The sequence below is a fragment of the Mobula hypostoma genome, assembly GCF_963921235.1.
Source record: "Mobula hypostoma chromosome 11 unlocalized genomic scaffold, sMobHyp1.1 SUPER_11_unloc_3, whole genome shotgun sequence".
Taxonomy (NCBI): Eukaryota; Metazoa; Chordata; class Chondrichthyes; order Myliobatiformes; family Myliobatidae; genus Mobula; species Mobula hypostoma.
In genome coordinates this window covers 139,876-162,997 of record NW_026948142.1, presented here as the reverse complement: position 1 = coordinate 162,997, position 23,122 = coordinate 139,876, and the positions used below count along the sequence as shown (strand labels likewise).

Below are 23,122 nucleotides of genomic sequence, written 5' to 3'. Positions count from 1 at the left end.
TCTGAAATAAACAGCTGTCCTAATTAACCAATGGTCCAATTAACCGGAACCCATTGCAACTCCATCGAATCTCCCCTCATTTTCATGTACTAGGGAATTAAGCCTGGCAATATTCTTTGTAAATTTTCTCTGCATGTACTTGTCATACTGTGGAGACGGAAGAACTCAGAGAATGGGACAAAGTCCATGTGGAAGGACTGGTGGAGCATATTCGGGGGACTACTGCTCTTATTTTCTTATATACATAGTCCAGCTACTCACCATAAGCACACACCCAGCCTATTCCCACTTCTTTGGCCTTTTTGATAGCAAGATTGATGCAGAAGTTGCCGACAACAGGTCCAAGCAAGTTATTGCCATTCACCAATGCAGTGGCTTCAGTGAACTTTTCAACAGTGGGTTCCCCTTCCTTTGCACAGATCCCAGTCTTCAGATCATTCAGGTACGTATCTGTGATATTGAAAGAGTCACAATGAGATGCACATGGCTGGCTCTGACCTTAAACCTGTCCCTTAGGCCAAACTGCCTGACTCCAATCACATACATACAACAACACAGCACTGAACAGGCCTTTCAGCAAACATGTGTGTGCCCGTCACAATGCAAATCTAAAGTAATCCAATCTGCCTACACATGATTCATATCTCCCAGTCCCTGCCTCTTCACTTGCCTATCTAATTGCCTCTTAGATGTTGCCATTGTGTCCGTACCTGGCAGCCAGTTCCAGGCACCCAGAACTCTGAGTGAAATCAAAACTTGCCTCACAAACTCCTTTAAACTTTTCCCCTCTCACTATAAACTTATGTCATCAAAGGAAAAGAATCTGACTGCCAATCCTACCTCTGTCTCTTATCATTTTATAAACTTCTACCACATCTCACCTCAGCCCCCATCACTCCAGAGAAAACAAGCCAAGTTTGCCCAACCTCTCCTTATAGGCCATATTCCCCAATGTAGTAGCATCCCAGTGAACCTCTTCTGCACTCTCTCCAAAACTTCCACATCCTTCCTGTGACCAGAACTATACACAGTACTCCAGTAGTGGCACAGCTGCAATACGACTTCCCAACCCTTATACTCAATACCTTGACTAATGAACGCAAGCATGCAATGTGCCTTCTGTACTACCCTTGTGTTGGACTTTCAGGGAACTAAGGTATTTTATCCAACTATCACCCTGTACATTACGGGTCCTGCTATATACTGCATACCTTTCTTTTGCATTTGACCTTCCTAAGCGCATTACCTCAGACTTGGCTAAATTAAACTCCATCTGCCATTTCTTGGCCCAAATTTTCTTACTTGCTTTTGTGCAAATAACAAATACCATGGATATCTATCTGTTTTGTTACCTGCAACCCCAAATCTATAACCCTAACACAAGACACTAACTTTGAAGCAGAGCTTAAACTTAACTCCTACCAGATTTATTGAAATTCCTCAATGCCAACAAGACTTCAGGAGAACTTGCATCACTCACACCCCTCTTTACATCAAGGCAGCGGTGGAAACTGTGAGTAGCTTCAAATTCCTAGGAATGCATATCTTGTACAAGATCACATTGTCCTTGAATACATTTTACACAGTCAGGAAAGCTCATCAACACGTCTACTTTCTGGAGGAGGCTGAAGAGATCTCAACTATGCATGTCCTTACTCATATCCTTCTCCAGATGCACAGGAGAGTATCCTAACATGCTGCATCACTGTGGCGGACAGGAAGGCTCTACAACAGGCAGTCAAAACTGCCCAACACATTGCTGGTACTAGCCTACCTGACATTAAGGACATATATATAGAAAAGTACTGGAAAAGTGCCAGGAACATCACCCTACTCCTGGATTGTTTGTCTCACTCCCATCAGGGAGGAGGCTATACAGCATCCATGCCAGAACCACCAGACTCATGTTACTTTTCTCAAGCAGTAAGGCTGATCAACACCTCCACCCACTAACCCACCCCACCACATCCCCAATCACTATTATGTTATCATTTCCTGTTAGTCACCTTATGTAGAGACACTCCTGTGCTTAGTGTCACATTTTGGATATACAATAAATCTATAAATGTAAGCTATCATCATCATCATCATCATCAGGTTCCATGCCCAGTTTGAGCTTTGACTGCCATGGCCCACACACTCCTGTTTCGGGTCAAGTGGATCAATTCACTGGTATTCATTTCCAGTTCTCTGGCTGCTGTCTCCATCATCATTTGTCTTTGTCTTCCTCTTGCTTTCTTCCCTTCAATCTTTCCCATAATTACCGTGCATTCTAACTCCTCTTTCCTAATCACATGTCCAATGAAGTTACGTTTCCTTTTCATGATCTCATACATTATTTCTCTTTTTGTGTTTGCTGTTCATGACATCCTCATTAGATATTCGTTTCATCCATGATATTCTTTGCATCCTCCTCAAAAACCACATCTCTGCTGCTACAATTCGTTTCCTCATGTTACTAGATATTGTCCAACATTCTGAGCCATATAACATAACTGGATAAACGTAACATTTCAGTACTCTGAGGAGGGTTGCCATGCCTAGTTTAGTATTGGTCAGTATACTCTTCATTCTCGTAAAGGTGTCTTTTGCCATCCCTATTCTTCTTTTGATGTCACCCAGCTTCCTAAGTAGCAAAAGTTCTTTACTTGTTTTATGTCTTCCCTATTTATTCTCAGCCTGCAGATAGGATTCTCTTTTTTGGATATCACCATACATTCTCTTTTTGCAGTTGATAGACAGATCCATTTTTGCACTTTCTTCAACAATTATATCAATTAAGTTTTGTAGTTCTTCCTCCGTACTTGCAATTAACACAGTGTCATCTGCATATCTGAAATTATTGATGTTTTCATCGCCAAGTTTGAGATGTCTCTTATTTTTTTGTAATATTGTTTCACTGTACACATTAAATAAATCAGGGGAGAAAACACACCCTTGTCTAATGCTTCTCTTAATTTTCGTAAACTGACTTACTCCTCCATCTATTCTTACAGCGGTAGTTTGTTCCCAGTACAGATTTCTGATTAGGCAGAGGTCTTTCGAATCTAGATCTAGAGTTTTCTGTAATATTTCAAATAACTTAAAGTGAAGCACAATATCAAATATTTTTGTGTAGTCAATACAACAAACAAATCTTTCTGCACTTGAATAGCTCGTTCTGATAGTATCCTTATGTCATGATCCAGTCCATGAAGTCCGTATGCCAGTTCACGGTCCAGTCCATTGACTCTTGCTCCAGGTTTTCCTGTCTACCCTGTTTCTGTTCTTGTTGAGCTCTAATTGAGTCAGCTGACCACCGTTGAGGCTGGCTGCATAAATACCTTCAGAGACCAGGGCGTGGCTGCTGGATTGTTCTTGTCCTTACTCCTTGTATCCCTTCCCCTGCCTTCTGTTTCCTCACCTGAAGCCCTGCCCTGCCTTGTCTTGCCGGTAACTCTCGCCTCACCTGAAGTTCTCATCTCACCTTGCTTTGCCAGAAGCCCTGCCTTGTCTTGCCGGTAACTCTCGCCTCACCTGAAGTTCTCGTCTCACCTTGCTTTGCCTGAAGCCTTGCCTTGTCTTGCTGGTAACTCTCGCCTCGTCTCGCCTGCAGTCTTGTCCAGGAGCCACCCTGTACCTAGCTCCCTTCCTGTCCCTTGCCTCCACCCAGGTAAGCCAGGCCGTCTTGCCGTTACCTGCAGTTTGTTCTGTCCCTTCCCTCCATTGGGTAAGCCAGGCCGTCTTGCCGTTACCTGCGGTTGGTTCTGTCCCTTCCTGTCCCATGCCTCCGTCAGGTGGTGATCCGCGCCCTGCCCAGGTGAACCGTGCCCTGCCCTAGGAGGAGCCTGCCCAGCCTCAAGCCCGAAGACTCCAGCCTCCTGCCCAGCCTCAAGCCCGAAGACTCCAGCCTCCTGCCCAGCCTCAAGCCCGAAGACCCCAGCCTCCAGCCTCTTGCCAAGCCTCGTCTCTAGCCTCTAGCCTCAAGCCTGAAGACTTCAGCCTCCTGCCAAGCCTCGCCTCTAGCCTGAAGACTCCAGCCTTCTGCCTCCTGCCAAGCCTCGTTCTTGCCTAGTTCTGGGGTCCGAGCCAGAGGCAAGTCCCAGGTACTGGGTCCTTATCCAGTCTCTGGCTCGGAGTCCAAGCCCGGGCTCCTAGCTCTCTTGTCCAGTCCTGTTCCGGGTTCCTGGTTTTCGTGTCCATGTCCTTGCCCTCAGCCTGTATCCTAGTCCTGTCCCTAGTACTTCATTTTCATTTTTAAATCTTTTTATTAATTATTATTGAAAATCAACAGCAGAGAAAAATACATCAAAATAATCAAGATAACATAACCATATGTAGAGTAAATGTTAAACTATCAATCAGGCTGAACAGTATACCAATAATAATCAAAAAACAAAGTATTAAAGCTTTTTTTTATGGAAAGAAGGAAAGAAAGAATAAAGAACCCCTACTAACTGAAACAGAGAAAACCCCTGATAACTTTAAAAAAAAAGGGGAAAAAACCCATTTGGAGCACAAACCTGGAGCTATGTGCCATACAAGCTTCCAGTTTAAAAAAAAGACATCAAACCGCCAATCAATCCATATACCTAAGCATCAGAAAAGGACCATCTTAATTAACTCAAGTCAAGTGATAATAATGAGCAAAAGAACCCCACATTTTCTTGAAGTCAAATTTAGGATCAAAAGTTCGACTTCCAATTTTTTTCAAACTAAGATATAACATCACCTGAGAGAACCATTGTATCAAAATGGGAGCAGAGACATCTTACCATTTTAATAAAATAGCCCTTCTAGCCAATAATGTGACAAATGCAATTACGTATTGGTCAGATATAGAAATACCGTGAATATGTTGAGGAATTATACCAAACAAAACTGTCAATTTATTAGGCTGTAAATTGATTCTTAAAGCTTTAAGAGATTGTAGAAAAAATAGATTTCCAAAATTGTTTCAATACAGAACATGACCAAAACATATGTGTCAATGTAGCTATCTCAGTTTTGCATCTATCACACTAACTATTTACATTAGGAAATATTTTAGACAATCTCTCCTTCGTCAAATAATAACGATGTACAATTTTAAATTGAATTAGAGAATGACTAGCACAAATCAAAGAAGAGTTAACCAGCTTCAAAATTCGCAACCAATCCTCTGTTATCAAGGTCATATTAAGCTCTCTTTCCCAATCTTGCTTAATTTTAAGTAAAGGATAATTGTCCTGTTGTAATAGTAAATTATAAATTTTCCCAATAAAATCTTTCACTAAAGGGTTCATTTTTAAAATAATATCTAACAGGTCAGAATCTTGTATACGTATGTGGAAAATTACTTAAATATTCTTGTAAAAAATGTTTGACCTGAAGATATTGCAAAAAATGTGAATATGAGAGAGAGTATTTAGTTACTAATTTCTCAAAGAACATCAATCCATCTTCTTGAAACAAGTCCATAAAGGAAAAAATTCCTTTATTCCTCCAAAGAGAAAAGGTAGGATCATTAAGTGAAGGTTTAAATAAATAGTTTCGATAAATTAAACTAAAAAGGTTAAATTTTTTAAGATTAAAAAACTTACAAAAGTGATACCAAATTCATAATAATTGATTAATCATAGGATTTATATTTAGAATAGAAATTTTGGCTAATTGTACAGGTAAAGGAGATCCTAATAATGAAGTTAAATGAAATTGTTTCACAGTTTTCAATTCCAAATCAACCCAAGATGGTCGTTCCTTTTTAACGGTCCAATATAACCAAGAATACGCATAACGTACATTAACCGCCCAATAATACATTCTTAAATTAGGCAAAGTAAGACTCCCATCCTTTCTTAATTTTTGTAAATGACATTTACCAATTCTTGGTCTTTTATTATTCCAAACAAAAGATGTAATATAGAGTCAACTTGATCAAAAAACTTCTTAGTTAGAAAAATAGGACTGTTTTGAAATACATATAAAAATTTTGGTAAAATCATCATTTTAACTGCATGAATTCGACCTACTAATGAAAGTGTAAGTGGACTCCATCTAGAAAAAAATTGCTTCATAAAATCCACTAAGGGAACTAAATTAGTTCTATAAAGGTCTCCATAATTTTTAGTAATGGTAATACCTAAATATTTAAAAGAATCCGTAACTTTTAGAGGAATGTTATCATATATAGAAGCAGAATCATTTAAAGGAAATAATTCACTTTTATGCAGGTTTAATTTATATCCTGAAAACAATCCAAATTCATTTAAAAATTTCAATAAGCTAGGAATAGATTCTTCGGGATTCGAAATATAAACCAAAAGATCATCCACATAAAGGAGATCTTATGAATAGTCCCATTTATAGAAATTCCTTGAATATTTTTAGCTTCACGAAGTGCAATAGCCAAGGGTTCCAACATCAAGTTAAATAACAGAGGACTTAACGGACATCCTTGTCTCGTACCCTGAGAAAGTTGGAAAATGGAGGATCTACAATTATTAGTGATAACAGTGGCAATAGGGCTTTTCTATATCAATCTGATCCATTTATTAAAATTAGTACCAAAGCCAAATTTCTCTAAAACCTTAAATAGATATTTCCATTCAACTCTATCAAATGCCTTTTCAGCATCTAGAGAAACAACACATTGGGGAGTCTTAGAAAGGGATGAGTATATAATACTTAACAATCTCCGAGTATTAGAAAAAGAATAACGGCCTTTTATAAAACCTGTTTGATCCTGAGAAACAATTTTAGCTAGTATATTCTCCATCCGATTAGCCATTATTTTTGAAAGAATTTTGGCATCCACATTTAATAATGATATAGGTCTATATGAAGCACAATCAGTAGGATCTTTATCTTTCTTAAGGATTAAAGAAATAGAAGCTTCATAAAATGTGGAAGGTAACTCTCCTAACAGAGAAGAATCTTTAAGCATTTCCAACATATAAGGAGTAAACAAATGTTCAAATTTTTTATAAAATCCTACAGTAAAAACCATCCAATCCAGGAGCTTTACCAGATTGCATTGAGAGAATAGCTTTCTGAATTTCTCTTTCGGTAAGAGGAACATCAAGAATTTGCTGATCTTCAACAGATAATCTAGGAAAGTCAATTTTTTGTAAAAAGGCATACATATTAGAAGGGTCAGCTGGAAACTGAGATTTACAGAGTTCACTGTAATAGTCTTGAAAAAATTAATATCTTCATAATTACAAGCTAACCTACCATCTCTCTTACGAATTTTTAAAGTTTGTCTTTTAGCTCTAACTGCTTTAAGATGAGATGCTAATAGCTTGTTACTTTTATCTCCAAACATATAAAATTGACTTTTTAATTTAAGCAAATTTCTTTCAATAGGATAAGTTAATAGTAAATTATATTGTGATTGAAGTTCAACCCTTTGTTTAAATAAATCAACATTAGGAGAAACTGCGTAAGTATTATCTAGATCTTTAATTAGTTTGGAAATTCTATCTAATTCGACTGTACCTCTTCCTAGAGATACTGCCTGGCCTGCTGCGTTCACCAGCAACTTTGATGTGTGTTGCTTGAATTTCCAGCATCTGCAGAATTCCTGTTGTTTGCGTTTAATTCTATTTTTGTCAGTTTCTTGAGTTTAGCCAAATAAGATATTACCTGACCTCGCAAATATGCTTTGAGTGTATCCCATATAATCAATTTCGAAACATCTCCCGTATTATTAAAAAGAAAGAAATCATTTATCTGAATCTCTAAAAATTTAACAAAGTCCGAACTTTGTAATAAATTTACCGGAAAGCGCCAAGGCAAGATTACATTACTAACATCATTTAACTCAAAAGTTAAACTTAAAGGCGCATGATCCGAGACTGCAATAGCATCATATTCACATTTCCAAATGACTCGGAAGCTGCTGATTGGTTGAACTTTTGTCAATCAAAGGGCTTAAGAAACAGTTGAAGTCACCTCCCATCAGCAGCATATATTCATTTAAGTCTGGTAATAAACCAAATACATTTTAAAAAAAAGGATCATCTACATTAGGTCCGTATAGATTAACCAAGACAATTTTTCTATTACAAATTGTTCCTTTAATAATTAAAAATCTACCATTATTATCTGAGACAATGTCTTCTTGAATAAATAAAATATTAGATTTAATAAAAATAGATACTCCCTTTGTTTTATTTTGACAAGTAGCATGGTATTGAAGGCCCTTCCATGTTTTAAAAAATCTATTTTGATCGCCCGTTCTGATAGGCGTTTCTTAAGCAAAAATTATATCGGGCTGGAATCGATTAATAACTTTAAATGTCTTCCTTCTCTTAATAGGGTGATTCCAGCCACATACATTCCAACTAATAACGCTTATCTGTTTAAGTACCATTAAGTATTATTCTAAATACGACAATACACGCATACCATCGTGGGCTAATCAAAGATGGCGGTGATGAATATAACCAAATAGAAAACCGGAACTCCATAATGGGGAAAAATACAAAAAGTGTGTGTGAAAAAAAATCCCACAATAAACCCCAAAATACAAAAATACCCCCAAACATCCCACCAACCCCAAGGAAGAAAATCCGGCGAAAGAAAGAAAAAGCCTGAACGCATCCCCAAGAAAAAAGACTTCAGTGTCTGTGTTTTGCACTTGGGTCCGTTCCCAGCCACCGCCTTATGACACCTTAACATCAATATTGCGTTTCTTATACCTTTGTCTTTCACAAAACCACATTGTTCTTTGCCTATTTCAGCTTGTATCTTACTTTTAGCTCGTCATCAAAATTCTTAGACGTACTTGGTGATATGACTCATTAAACCTATGGTCCTATGTAATTCACATTTTACTGCTCCAGCTTTCTTAGGAAGAGTGATAAATACTGATTTTTTCATCCCTCCTGGTATTATTCCAGTCTCATAAATGTCATTGATTAAATCAGTAAGTTTCTCAATTTCCTAATCTTCAAGGACAATAATTTGTTCTATTACTGATTTTTTATTGTTGTGTTCTTTATCTTATTGTGTTTTTTTTGCACTGCATCAGATCCGGTGTAACAATTGTGTTGTTTTCCTTTACACTAGTATACTGGAAATAACATTAAACAATCTTGAATTAACCCTAGCAAGGAGGAGGAGAAGATGGCAGCACGATGCAGCGCGTAGTGGCCACTCCGGTGAAATGATATCTGTTATCTGTCAAGTAGGGTGCTGTGCATAATCCTGATTTCATAGAGACTGATGTGAGAGCATGGAGGAACATCTGGAGGAACCTCTGAAATGCCTGCTTCACTGCCGCTGCTACTGTGTGGTCCGAAATCTCCGGAGAAGGCCCCGAGTCCTCGGCTTTGCTTGTTGCTCGGTGCGAGGTCGAAGTGCTCGGCAGAGGATGGTGCTCGGGAGGCTGTATCAGAGGGGCTGGTCAGAGGCTCGAAGTTTTCGGACGGACTCAGAGTCGGCTGTGGTCGGGTGCTTCCAATGCATCGGCAGTTGTCGGTGCCTGAAGGTTTATGGCAGGGAGAGTTTCTCCCTTTTGCCGCCTGCTTTCAGGACTATCGGGAGTCGATCGGAACTTTGAGACTTTTTTTTTACCGTGCCCATGGTCTGCTCTTTATCAAATTATGGTATTGCTTTGCACTGTTGTAACTATATGTTATAATTATGTGGTTTTGTCAGTGTTAGTCTTTGGTTTGTCCTTTTTTTGTGATATCACTCTGGAGGAACATTGTATCATTTCTTAATGCATGCATTTCTAAATGACAATAAACGAGGACTGAGTGTCCTCATAATCTAATCTAACACACACAAAACTCTGGAGGAACTCAGCAGGCCCGGCAGCATCTATGGAGAAAAGTCCTGCCGAAGGGTTTCAGCTCAAAACATCAACTATACCCTTTTCCCAAACTAGTCTCTGATAGTAAACTGCACATAATAAGGCACAATGAAATTATAGCATGCAGATTTTGAAGTTAAATTAAGTATTTGAGAAATGTTTTCAAACAAGAGTTATTAACAAGGGAACAGATGTAAGAATAGGGGATGGTCATTGAGAAGTGAGGTGTGCAGAAACTTCTGTCAGATAGTGGTGCGAATGTGTGTGTGTGTGTATATAGTAAACGGCATGTATGTTCCTCATGGTGAGTGAAGAGTTATCCTCAGTACCACAGGGCAAACAGAAATATTATGTGCACACACCAAGTCTGTTCAGTCCGTGGCTATAATGTCCTCGATAATCTCCTTCCACCAGTACATCGGCCATTGCTGATCCATGGCTGCTTCGCGCTCCAACTGCACTCATACAGCACTCAATGAACTGGTGCAGTTCAGGCCGGCTCACCAGGTACCTGCAACACAAAACATCAAACAACATCAACGCCAGGGCCAGGCACAGACTGCACAACAGAAAATGGACAGGCCAGAGAGCAGGGGTTGAGGATGAAATGGGGGCATAGACAGAGGAAGTAGAAGCCTGAGGCTATTCAGCCCCTTGCACTGACTGTACATCATGGCTAATCTTCAATGCCTCTTCTACCTGGAGATCTCCCAGACTATATCAAGTATATTCAGCAGTTGAACATTGAGGGTCCTCTTGGTAGGAAATTCCAGATTCCTTACCTTCTGGGTAAAGTTTCTTCCTGTATAACCCCAACTGTCTCCAGCATTGCCAGGAGGGTGGGTTTGTTATACGAGGAGAGATTTAAGCATACTTGGCCTGTAACACTTCAGATGTGAAGTGTGGCAGTTAGTCTTATTGAATGGTTATATGCAGAGATGATATTTTTCTCAGGTGGGAGGGGGTGTGACAACAGAACTGAAAGCAGAGTCATCGACCGATTCAGAACAGAAACAGGCCCACCTAGTCTGTGCCAAACCATTAATCTGCCTAGTCCCATCGACTACGTTGGAGTCGATTATTAAGGATTAGGTTTCAGGGTACTTGGAGGCACATGATAAAATCAGCCATAGTCTACACGGTCACCTCAGGGGAAAATCTTGCCTGACAAATCTGTTGGAATTCTTTGAAGAAATAACAAGCAGGATAGACAAACAAGAATCAGTTGATTTTGTGTACTTGACTTTTCAGAAGGCCTTTGACAAGGTACCACACATGAGGCTGCTTAACAAGCTATGAGCTCATGGTATTACAGGAAAAAATCTAGCATGGATAGAGCAGTGACTGATTGGTGGGAGTCAAAGCATAGGAATAAAGGGAGCATTTACTGGTTGGCTACCGATGACTAGTGGTGTTCCACAGGGGTCTGTGTTGAGACCGCTTCTGGCTTTGTTGCAAAGTTAGCAGACGATATGAAGATAGGTGGAGGGGCAGGTAGTTTTGAGGATGTAGAGAGACTACAGAAGGACTTAGACAGATTAGGAGAATGGTCAAAGAAATGTCAGATGAAATACAAGATATTTCATACAATTGTATATAATTTTGTATACAAGATATTAAGAGGAATAGAGTGGACAGCCAGCACCTCTTCCCTAGGGCACCACTGCTCAATAGAAGAGGACATGGCTTTAAGGTAAGGGGTGGGAAGTTCAAGGGGGATATTAGAGGAAGGTTCTTTACCCAGAGTGGTTGGTGCATGGAATGCACTGCCTGAGTCAGTGGTGGAGGCAGATACACTAGTGAAATTAAAGCGACTACTAGACAGGCATATGGAGGAATCTAAGGTGGGGTTTTATATGGGAGGTTGGGTTTAAGGGTTGGCACAACATTGTGGGCCGAAGGGCCTGTACAGTGCTTTACTATTCTATGTTCTATATTTTAAATACAGTATCAGGAAGTGAATGCACTTTGGTAGAAGAAATAAAAAAATTAATTAAGTACAAAAAAACAGTGGTGCAAAGGGACTTGGGAGTCCATGTGCAGGATTCCCTAAAGGTTAATTTGCAGGTTGAGTGTGTAGTGAGGAAGGTAAACGTGATGTTAGCATTCATTTCAAGAGGACTAGAACATAAAGCAAAGATGTACTGTTGAGGCCTCACTTGGAGTATTGAGAGCAGTTTTGGGCCCCTTATCTTAGAAACTGGAGACAGTTCAAAGGAAGTTCGCGAAAATGATTCTAGAATTAAATGGCTTGTCATATGAAGAGCGTTTGATGGCTCTGAGCCTGTATTCACTGGAATTCAGAAGAATGAGGGGTGACCTCATTGAAACCTATTGAATGGGTGAAAGGCTTTGATCGAGTGGATGTTTCCTATGATGGGAGTCATCAAACAGTAGAGGACACAGCTTCAGAAAAGAGGCCATCCATTTAGAATGGAGATGAGGATGAATTTCCTTAGCTAGAGAGTGGTGAATCTGTGGAATTCTCTGCCACAGCCAGCTGTGAATACCAAGTTGTTATGTATATTTAAGGCAGAGTCTGATAGATTCTTGATTAGTCAGGACATGAAGGGATCCAGGAAAAGGCAGGAGATTGGTGCTGAGAGGAAAATTGGTTCATCCATGAAGAAATGGTGAAGCAGACTTGGTGAGCCAAAATGGCCTATTTCTGCTCCCATATCTTATGGACCAAACCTCTTAAATGTTGATGGAGGTTCTGTCAACTCTGACCTGGAGTGGGCTATGCTGCTCTCAAGCCTGCTTCACCATTCAGTGAGAACACCACTATCCTGACAGTAACCCTAACTCTTCATTCCAATCTATCACTGGTAACTCTATACCTCCTCGCTTATCAGGGCCATATCTACTTTTGCCTGAAAAGAAGTCAAAGATTCTGTTACCTGTAACTTTTGACTCAGGTTTCTGAGAGAAACAAGGAGAGATATTTCAGTCTCAAACATGTGAATTCTTACATAAAATGTAGCCTTGCAGATAGATAGAGGGATATTGGACAAGGATGGAGGAAGGAACTGGAAAGGGAGATTAGATTTCTCAGATGTTACTAAGATTGCACTTCTTGACTTATGAGGAGAAAGTGGATAGGCTTCAACTTTTTCCTAGAGGATAAGAGGGTAAGTGGAGGTACCGTATATAAAATTACGTGAGACATACATAGATTGAGACATTTTTCACTGTGCGTTGGAGACTAAGGGGTGACCTTATAAAATTTTGTAGTCATGAGGGGCATAGATAAGGTGAAAGGACACAATCTTTTCCGCAATACAGGGGAGTCTAAAACTAGAAAATATAGGATTAAAGTGAGGGGAAAGGTTTTAAGGGAAACTTTGAGGTAACAGAGAGTGGTGGCTACATAGATTGAGCTACCAGAAGAAATGTAAGAGATGGATACAATTACAACATTAAAACACTATTTGGACAGCTGCATGGAGAGGACAGGTTTTGAGCAAAATGGGCTAAATGCACGTAAATGGGACTAGACAAACGGGAGTCAGCATTGACAAAATGGGAGAAGGTCTATTTCCACACTGTATAATTCTATAACTTTATAACTAACACAAAAGATTCTGTAGATGCTGGAATTCTAGAGTAACACACACAAAATGCTGGAGGAACTCTGCAGGTCAGGCAACATCATTGGAGGAGAAATAAAGAGATGACAGGTCTTTTCCTGAAACATCAACTCTTTACTCCTGGGTTTTCCTACAAGAGGAAACATCCTTTTTGTATCCAGCACGTTAAGGCCTTGGAGAATGTTACACGTTCGACTCCAGAAGGTGGGAAAACGTAGAAGGCGCATTGATAGATCAACAGATGGGCACGGGTGGAGGCACTGTAAAGAGACAAGGCACTATTGACAAACGAGGGACTGAAGTAACAGGAGAAACTAATGAGTCCATCAATGGATGGAAGGACCTTGCACTGAGGCAGAGGTGATACAGGATTATGGGCAGAGGCAGAGGTAGTTGGAGGATCATGGACAGAGGCGGAGGTAGTTGGAGGATCATGGACAGAGGCGGAGGGAATTGGTAGGACTGTAGACAGAGGTGGAGGAAGGTGAAGGCATTGTTTTGGGTTGTAGATTGGTAGAGGAGCTGTGGTGGAACCACAGACAGGAAATGAGCAGTCAGTGGGACCATGGACGGGCAATGAGCAGTCGCTGAGACCATGGACGGGCAATGAGTGTCACAGTCCGATCTGTGGACTCTGCATTCCTGTTCACGGTCCGGTCTGTGGATTCCGTACTCTGGTTGTTTGTTTTCCCTTGTTTCTGTTGGGTGCCTTAATTGAGGCAGCTGATCCTTATTTCGGGCTTGCAACATAAATAGCTCAGGGGTCCAGCTATTCCTTTGCTGGACCGTTCCTGTTAGAATCCCCGTCAGAAACCCACACTAAGAAGCTCAGCATCAGACACTCATTCCAGGAAGCTCGACATCAGAAACCCACACCAAGAAGCTCGTTACCAAAAACAAATAGAACATAGAATAGTACAGCACAGTACAGGCCCTTTGGCCCACAATGTTGTGCCGACTCTCAAACCCTGCCTCCCATATAAGCCCCCACCTTAGATTCCTCCATATACCTGTCTAGTAGTCTCTTAAACTTCACTAGTGTATCTGCCTCCACCACTGACTCAGGCAGTGCATTCCACGCACCAACCACTCGGAGTAAAAAACCTTCCTCTAATATCCTCCTTGAACTTCCCACCCCTTACCTTAAAGCCATGTCCTCTTGTATTGAGCAGTGGTGCCCTGGGGAAGAGGCGCTGGCTGTCCACTCTATCTATTCCTCTTATTATCTTGTACACCTCTATCATGTCTCCTCTCATCCTCCTTCTCTCCAAAGAGTAAAGCCCCAGCTCCCTTAATCTCTGATCATAATGCATACTTTCTAAACCAGGCAGCATCCTGGTAAATCTCCTCTGTACCCTTTCCAATGCTTCCACATCCTTCCTATAGTGAGGTGACCAGAACTGGACACAATCCTCCAAGTGTGGCCTAACCAGAGTTTTATAGAGCTGCATCATTACATCACAACTCTTAAACTCTATCTCTCGACTTATGAAAGCTAACACTCCATAAGCTTTCTTAACTACCCTATCCACCTGTGAGGCAACTTTCAGGGATCTGTGGACATGTACCCCGAGATCCCTCTGCTCCTCCACACTTCCAAGTATCCTGCCATTTACTTTGTACTCTGCCTTGGAGTTTGTCCTTCCAAAGTGTACCACCTCACACTTCTCCGGTTGAACTCCATCTGCCACTTCTCAGCCCACTTCTGCATCCTATCAATGTCTCTCTGCAATCTTTGACAATCCTCCACACTATCTACAACACCACCAACCTTTGTGTTGTCTGCAAACTTGCCAGCTCACCCTTCTACCCCCACATCCAGGTCGTTAATAAAAATCACGAAAAGTAGAGGTCCCAGAACAGATCCTTGTGGGACACCACTAGTCACAATCTTCCAATCTGAATGTACTCCCTCCACCACCACCCTCTGCCTTCTGCAGGCAAGCCAATTCTGAATCCACCTGGCCAAACTTCCCTGGATCCCATGCCTTCCAACTTTCTGAATAAGCCTACCATGTGGAACCTTGTCAAATGCCTTACTAAAATCCATATAGATCACATCCACTGCACTACCCTCATCTATATGCCTGGTCACCTCGTCAAAGAACTCTATCAGGCTTGTTAGACATGATCTGCCCTTCACAAAGCCATGCTGACTGTCCCTGATCAGACCATGATTCTCTAAATGCCGATAGATCCTATCTCTAAGAATCTTTTCCAACAGCTTTCCCACCACAGACGTAAGGCTCACTGGTCTATAATTACCCAGACTATCCCTACTACCTTTTTTGAATAAGGGAACAACATTCACCTCCCTCCAATCCTCCGGTACCATTCGCGTGGACAACGAGGACATAAAGATCCTAGCCAGAGGCTCAGCAATCTCTTTTCTCGCCTCGTGGAGCAGCCTGGGGAATATTCCGTCAGGCCCTGGGGACTTATCTGTCCTAATGTATTTTAACATCTCCAACACCTCCTCTCCCTTAATATCAGCATGCTCCAGAACATCAACCTCACTCATATTGTCCTCACCATCATCAAGTTCCCTCTCATTGGTGAATACCGAAGAGAAGTATTCACTGAGGACCTCGCTCACTTCCACAGCCTCCAGGCACATCTTCCCACCTTTATCTCTAATCGGTCCTACCTTCACTCCTGTCATCCTTTTGTTCTTCACATAATTGAAGAATGCCTTGGGGTTTTCCTTTACCCTACTCGTGAAGGCCTTCTCATGCCCCCTTCTTGCTCTTCTCAGCCCCTTCTTAAGCTCCTTTCTTGCTTCCCTATATTCCTCAATAGACCCATCTGATCCTTGCTTCCTAAACCTCATGTATGCTGCCTTCTTCCTCCTGACTAGATTTTCCACCTCACTTGTCACCCATGGTTCCTTCACCCTACCATTCTTTATCTTCCTCACTGGGACAAATTTATCCCTTACATCCCGCAAGAGATCTCTAAACATCGACCACATGTCCATAGTACATTTCCCTGCAAAAACATCATCCTAATTCACACCTGCAAGTTCTAGCCTTATAGCCTCAGAATTTGCCTTTCCCCAGTTAAAAATTTTCCTGTCCTCTTTGATTCTATCCTTTTTCATGATAATTATAAAGGCCAGGGAGCGGTGGTCACTGTCCCCCAGATGCTCACCCACTGAGAGAGCAGTGACCTGACCCGGTTCATTACCTAGTACGAGATCTAGTATGGCATTCCCCCTGGTCGGCCTGTCCACATACTGTGACAGGAATCCATCCTGGACACACTTAACAAATTCTGCCCCATCTAAACCCTTGGAACTAATCAGGTGCCAATCAATATTAGGGAAGTTAAAGTCACCCATGATAACAACCTTGTTATTTTTGCACCTTTCCAAAATCTGCCTCCCAATCTGCTCCTCTGTATCTCTGCTGCTACCAGGGGGCCTATAGAATACCCCCAGTAGAGTAACTGCTCCCTTTCTGTTCCTGACTTCCACCCATATTGACTCAAAAGAGGATCCTGCTACATTACCCACCCTTTCTGTAGCTGTAATAGTATCCCTGACCAGTAATGCCACCCCCCCTCCCCTTTTTCCACCCTCTCTATCCCTTTTAAAGCACTGAAATCCAGGAATATTGAGAATCCATTCCTGCCCTGGTGCCAGCCAAGTCTCTGTAATGGCCACTACATCATAATTCCATGTATGTATCCAAGCTCTCAGTTCATCATCTTTGTTCCTGATGCTTCTTGCACTGAGGTACACACATTTCAGCCCTTCTACCTTACTGTCTTTACACCGTTTATTCTGCTTCTCTTTCCTCAAAGCCTCTCTGTATGTTAGATCTGGCTTTACTCCATGCACTTCTTCCACTGCTCTATCGCTCTGGGTCCCATCCCCCTCACAAATTAGTTTAAACCCTCCTGAACCATGCTAGCAAACCTACCTGCAAGGAAAAATCTGTACAGGTCCCACCTTCCCCAGAAGAGATCCCAATGATCCAAAAATCTAAAACCCTGCTCCCTGCACCAACTCCTCAGCCACGAATTCAACTGCCATCTCCTCCAATTCTTACCATCTCTGTCACGTAGCACTGGCAGCAATCCTGAGAACGTCACCCTTGAGGTCCTGTTCTTCAGCCTTCTGCCTAATTCCCAAAACTCACACTTCAGGACTTCATCCCTCTTCCTGCCTATGTCATTGGTCCCAACATGTATCACGACTTCTGGTTGCTTTCCCTCTCATACCAGGATGTCGTGCGCCCGGTCAGAGACATCCCAGACCCTGGCACCCAGGAGGCAACAAACCATGCGGGTGTCCTTCTCACGTCCAAAAAATCTCCTGTCTGCTCCCCTGACTATAGAGTCTCCAATGACGACAGCTCTCCCCTTCTCCTTCCCACCCTTCTGCACCACAGGGTCAGACTCAGTGCCGGAGGTCCTGCCACCGTGGCTCACACCTGGTCAGTCATCCCCACCAACAGTATCCAGGACGGTAAACTTATTATTCAGGGGAATGGCTACAGGGGTGCTCTACACTACCTGTCTGCTCACCTTTGTTTTCCCCCCTCTGACTGTCACCCAACAACCTGCTTCCGACAGCCTAGGTGTAACTACCTCCTTGTAGCTCTCATCCATGACTGCCTCATTCTCCCTTATGAGTCGAAGGTCATCCAGCTGCTGCTCCAGATTCCTTACACGGTCTTCCAGATCGCCCAGCCATATGCACTTCTGGCAGATATGACTCTGCGGGAGAGGGGCATTCCCCCAAGACTGCCACGTCTCACATGAGAGGCACATCACCGTCTCAGGGGACATTGTAAAAACTAACTGCGAGCTTGCTTGTCCTCCGCCTCTTCTCATTGAAACCTCTCAAGTCAAAGCTCCACTCCTTCACTGGCTGCTTCGCTTGAGCTATCCCTCTATTTATCTGTTTGAGCTTTTCAGAATGTTTGGTCACCTGACCTCGACTGCCCAATCAGCTGCTTTCTGCTGAGTCTGAGCTATTCAAATCTTGATTGTCTAATTAACGGCTTTCTGCTGATCTATTCAAATCTTGATTGCCTTGATTGCACAGACCAACTGCCAAAACTGCCAGAATCTCTCGAGTCAAAGCCTCGAAGCTCCACTCCTTCACTGGCCCACTCATGCTCTGGCCGCTTTCCACTGGCTGCTAAACACGTGACCTCAGCCAATGTGGTAAGTCTGAACCATTATTGGAGCTACTGAATATCGTGGACTCTAGATTGCCTCTGTGTCCTGTGTCCAAGAAGAGTCCTGTCTCTGTGTCCCGTGTCCAAGAAGGGTCCCGGCTCTGTGTCCCGTGTCCAAGAAGAGTCCTGTCTCTGGGCCCTATGTCGAAGAAGGGTCCCAGTTCTGTGTCCCGTGTCCAAAAAGGGTCTCGGCCCTGTGTCCTGTGTCCAAAAAGGGTCTCAGCCCTGTGTCCCGTGTCCAAAAAGGGTCTCAGCCCTGTGTCCCGTGTCCAAGAAGGGTCCCGGCCCTGTGTCCAAGAAGAGTCCAAGTCAAGCCAAGTCTGAGTTCCAAGCCAAGCAAAGTTAAGAGTCCTAGGTCAAGACAAGTCCGGGTCCCAGGTCAAGCCAAGTACGAGTTCCAGGTCACGCCCAGTCCAAGTTCTACGTCAAGAGCCAAGCCAAGACCTAGGTACCGAGTCTCTGCCAAGACCTGTGTTCCGAGTCATGACCCGAGGGCCCAGTGAAGTCCAAGTCCCAAGTTCTAGTCCTGGTTTTCCATTTTGTTATTCTATGTTTATGTCCATGATGCCATTTTGTCCTCCATCTTGGCCCCACGGTAATTCTTAATAAACATAGTCCTGTTTATACTATTTCAGTGTCTGTGTCCTGCATTTGGATCTGCTCCCCAACCCCCCCCTTGTAACAATGGTGAGACCATGGACGGGGAGTGAGCAGTTGGTGGTACCATGGATGGGAATGAGCAGTCGATGAGACCACGGACAGGGAGTGAGCAGTCGATGACTGTTCAGCAAGCCCAGGATAGCTGTAGTTGTGAATTTCCCATGATTCAGGACATTTACAAGGACAGGTGAGTAAAAAGGGCCCGTAGGATCATTAGGGACCCTAGTCACCCCAACCACAATCTATTCTAATGGCTACCATCTGGGAAACAGTACCGCAGCATAAAAGAGAGAACCCACAAGCTCCAGAACAGCTTCTTCCAGGCCATCAAACTGATAACTCACACTGATTTGAGTGTACTCTATTCTACATTAACTGTTCTATTTATTATAAATTACTGTGACTGCACATTGCACATTTAGACGGAGACATAACATAAAGAATTTTACTCCACATATACATATGAAGGATGTAAGAAATAAAATCAATTCATATATGCACTGTGAGACCATGGATGGGAATGAGCAGTCGATGGGAGCATGGATGGGAATGCGCAAGTCGGTGAGACCCTGGACAGGGAATGAACAGTCGGAGAGACCATGGACGGGGAGTGAGCAACACTCACAACATGCTGGAGGAACTCAGCAGGTCGGGCAGCATCCGTGGAAATGATCAGTCAATGTTCCGGCCCGAAACGTCGACTGATCATTTCCACGGATGCTGCCCGACCTGCTGAATTCCTCCAGCCTGTTGTGAGTGTTGCTTTGAACCCAGCATCTGCAGATTATTTTGTGCCCGGCAGTGAGCAGTCGGTGAGACGCTGGACAGGGAATGAGCAGTCGGTGGGATAATGGACAGAGAATGAGCAATTGGTGTGACCCTGGATGGGGAGTGAGTAGTTGGTGAGACAATGGCCCAAGTTTGTTGACGGAGGGAGAGCAAAGATAGAAACAATAAACAGAGCTTCCACTGTTATGACATAAATGGTGAAAAGGAGCTGGAGAAACAGGGCAGGGAGTGTTGGAGGAAGGGAGTAAGCGACGTGTAGGAAGGCGTGGTGAACACAGGAGGAATAAGGAAGAAGGAATTCAGGTGGAGGATGATAAACACAAAGGGAGATGGATGATTGAGATACTGCTGGTAGGTAGGTGAGGCCTGGCCTGCTGCGTTCACCAGCAACTTTGATGTGTGTTGCTTGAATTTCCAGCGTCTGCAGAATTCCTGTTGTTGGTAGGTGAGGGCTGGCTGAAGGAAGGAGGGGGAGATCAAACGGAGACGGGACCAGGGCTGAGGGGAGAATCAGAGTCTTGGCCGAGTTTGAAGGTCAGTACTCACCGAGCCATTTCGCGCCAAACGCGCGGGTCACGTGCCTCTCACAGTAATCCGGGTACCTGGGGAGGGGACGAGGCGCGGTCAGATGGGGGGGGGCGGTGCGATTGGGGGCGGGGCCGATGAGGACGGGGTCAGATGGGGAAGCTCGGGTCTGTGTCCGGGACAGTTGAGCCCGCGTCCGCTGGGTCTCGGGATCTTCTGGTGCGGAGCCGGAGTGCAGAGATCCCACCCTGACCCTTCCCCATCTACAGTCACACACACCCCTCCCCTCCCCAACTCCTTCCGTAACCATTCCCTCCCCTGGACTACTCCTTCCGTCAGTTCACCAACCCCCCCCTGATGTTTATCCTGGTCGTGTCCGCTTCTCACCGCTAAAGATGTCGCTGCTGAATATCTATTCCACTCTGAAAATTCCATCGGTTGTTGTACTCTTACTCCCACTCCCTGTCCCTCCCCCTCTCCCTCTCCCTCTTTCTCCATACCCCATCTCTTCCTACGCATTGTCGCCTCTCACTCTTCCTGGCTTCTCTGGTCCGTTCTCTGTCTTTCTGCTTCCCTCTTCCTTTACTCTGAATATGAATCCGATCATTTCCCCTCAAAGAAGGGGCTCGGTCCAAAATGTCGACTGTTTATTAATTTCCATAGATGCTGCCTGACTGGCTGGGTTCCTCCAGAGTATTGAGTGTTGCTTTGGATTTCCAGCATCTGCGGATCTCTTGTGTTTATTTCTTCCTGTAGAATACAGACAGGAAGTATGTGTGTGAGGCCGGTGTTCTGTGCTCGGTGTCGGATGTGGGATGTCCGGGAGACTCCCAGCCTCCCGGACGGCCACATCTGCACCCGGTGCGTCGAGCTGCAGCTCCTGAGGGACCGTGTTAGGAACCGGAGATGCAGCTTGATGACTTTCGTCTGGTCAGGGAGAGTGAGGAGGTGAAAGATAGGAGCTATAGGCAGGTAGTCACTCCGGGGCCACGGGAGACAGACAAGTGGGGAACAGTCGGGAGAGGGAAGGGCAGGAGTCAGATACTAGAGAGTACCCCAGTGGCTGTCCCCCTTAACAATAAGTACTCCTGTTTGAGTACTGTTGGGGGGGGGAGGGGACAGCCTACCTGGGGGAAGCAACAGTGGCTGTGCCTCTGGCACAGAGTCTGGCCCTGTGGCTCAGAAGGGTAGGGATAGGAAGAGGAAGGCAGCAGTAATAGGGGACTCCAGAGTTGGGGGTCGGACTGGCGATTCTGTGGACGCAGGAAAGAAGCACGTGTGGTAGTTTGCCTCCCAGGTGCCAGGGTCCGGGATGTTTCTGATCGCGTCCACGATATCCTGAAGTGGGAAGGTGAACAACCAGAGGTCGTGGTACATATTGGTACCAACAACATAGGTAGGAAAGGGGAAGATGTCCTGAAAGCTGACTACAGGGAGTTAGGAAGGAAGTTGAGAAGCAGGACCACAAAGGTGGTCATCTCAGGATTACTGCCTGTGCCACGTGACAGTGGGAATAGGAATGCAATGAGGTGGAGGATGATTGCGTGGCTGAGGGATTGGAGCAGGGGGCAGGGATTCAGATTTCTGGATCATTGGGACTACTTTTGGGGCAGGTGTGACCTGTACAAAAAGAATGGGTTGCACTTGAAGCCCAGGGGTCCAATACCCTGGGGGGAGATTTGCTAAGGTTATTGGGGAGAGTTTAAACTAGGATTGCTGGGGGGTGGGAAACGAACTGAAGAGACAGAGGAAGGGTCAGTTGGCTCACAAATAGAGAAAGCTTATACAGTGTGTGAGGGAGGATAGGCAGGTGATAGTGAAGGGATGCGCTCGGACTGATGGTTTGAGATGTGTCTTTTTTTTTATTACTAATTTTTTATTGCCACAGCAACAAATTACAATCCATACAACCAATTGCCAATTACATTTTGACTGTTTAACCCAGCCACCCCCAACCTTCATCACCATCCCCCTCCACCCCTCTCTACCCCCATCCCTCTCCCCTCCACCAACCAACTGAATAGTAGTGCATACACAGACAAAACATTCCTATTTTAACAGAAGATCTTTTAAGTTAGGTATCAAATTTGTCCACATTAAGATTGTGTTTGGTCGTGCATCATTTACTCTTGCTGATGAAAGTTCCAGGTAAGAAATGTCCAAAAAGCTCTGAAGCCAGTGAGTATTTGAAATATCATGGGGAGGTTTCCAACGCTGGACTACAATCTTCTCAGCTGCAGTCAGGCCTGCCAGCTAGATTTTGCGTGTTTTTTCCATAAGGGAAAGGTGGGAGTCATCATTTAGAAGATGTATAGCGGGGTCCATTGGTAATTGTACCCCTGTTAGTTCTGTAAGAGTACTGATAACCTTCCCCCACAAACCAAAAACCCCTGGACATTCCCATACAACATGTATAAAAGAGCCAACGGTTCCGTGGGGGCAAAATGAGCAATAAGGGTCAGGAACCAGTCCCATTTGATGTCTAATTCTCAGTGTTAAATATGCTCTATGACAACATTTCAAGTGTATATACCGATGATTTGGGTTTTTCAAAGCACCAGCAGCATTATCCCAAATCGCATCCCAGT

General features: G+C 43.6%; 1 protein-coding gene across 1 annotated transcript in view; it reads right to left on the bottom strand.

Moving 5' to 3' along the window:
- The window catches only part of LOC134341265 (ureidoglycolate dehydrogenase (NAD(+))-like), a 74,216-nt gene extending 53,635 nt beyond the window's left edge, over positions 1 to 20,581 (bottom strand). Inside the window, exons 1-3 of the mRNA XM_063039127.1 lie at positions 20,556 to 20,581; positions 10,144 to 10,292; positions 262 to 450 (exon numbers count right to left, since the gene is read on the bottom strand). Coding sequence (XP_062895197.1) covers positions 262 to 450; positions 10,144 to 10,292; positions 20,556 to 20,563 — 346 coding nt within the window. The 5' untranslated portion in view covers positions 20,564 to 20,581. The remainder of the gene's footprint in view (positions 1 to 261; positions 451 to 10,143; positions 10,293 to 20,555) is intronic.
- Positions 20,582 to 23,122: the final 2,541 nt, after the last annotated feature.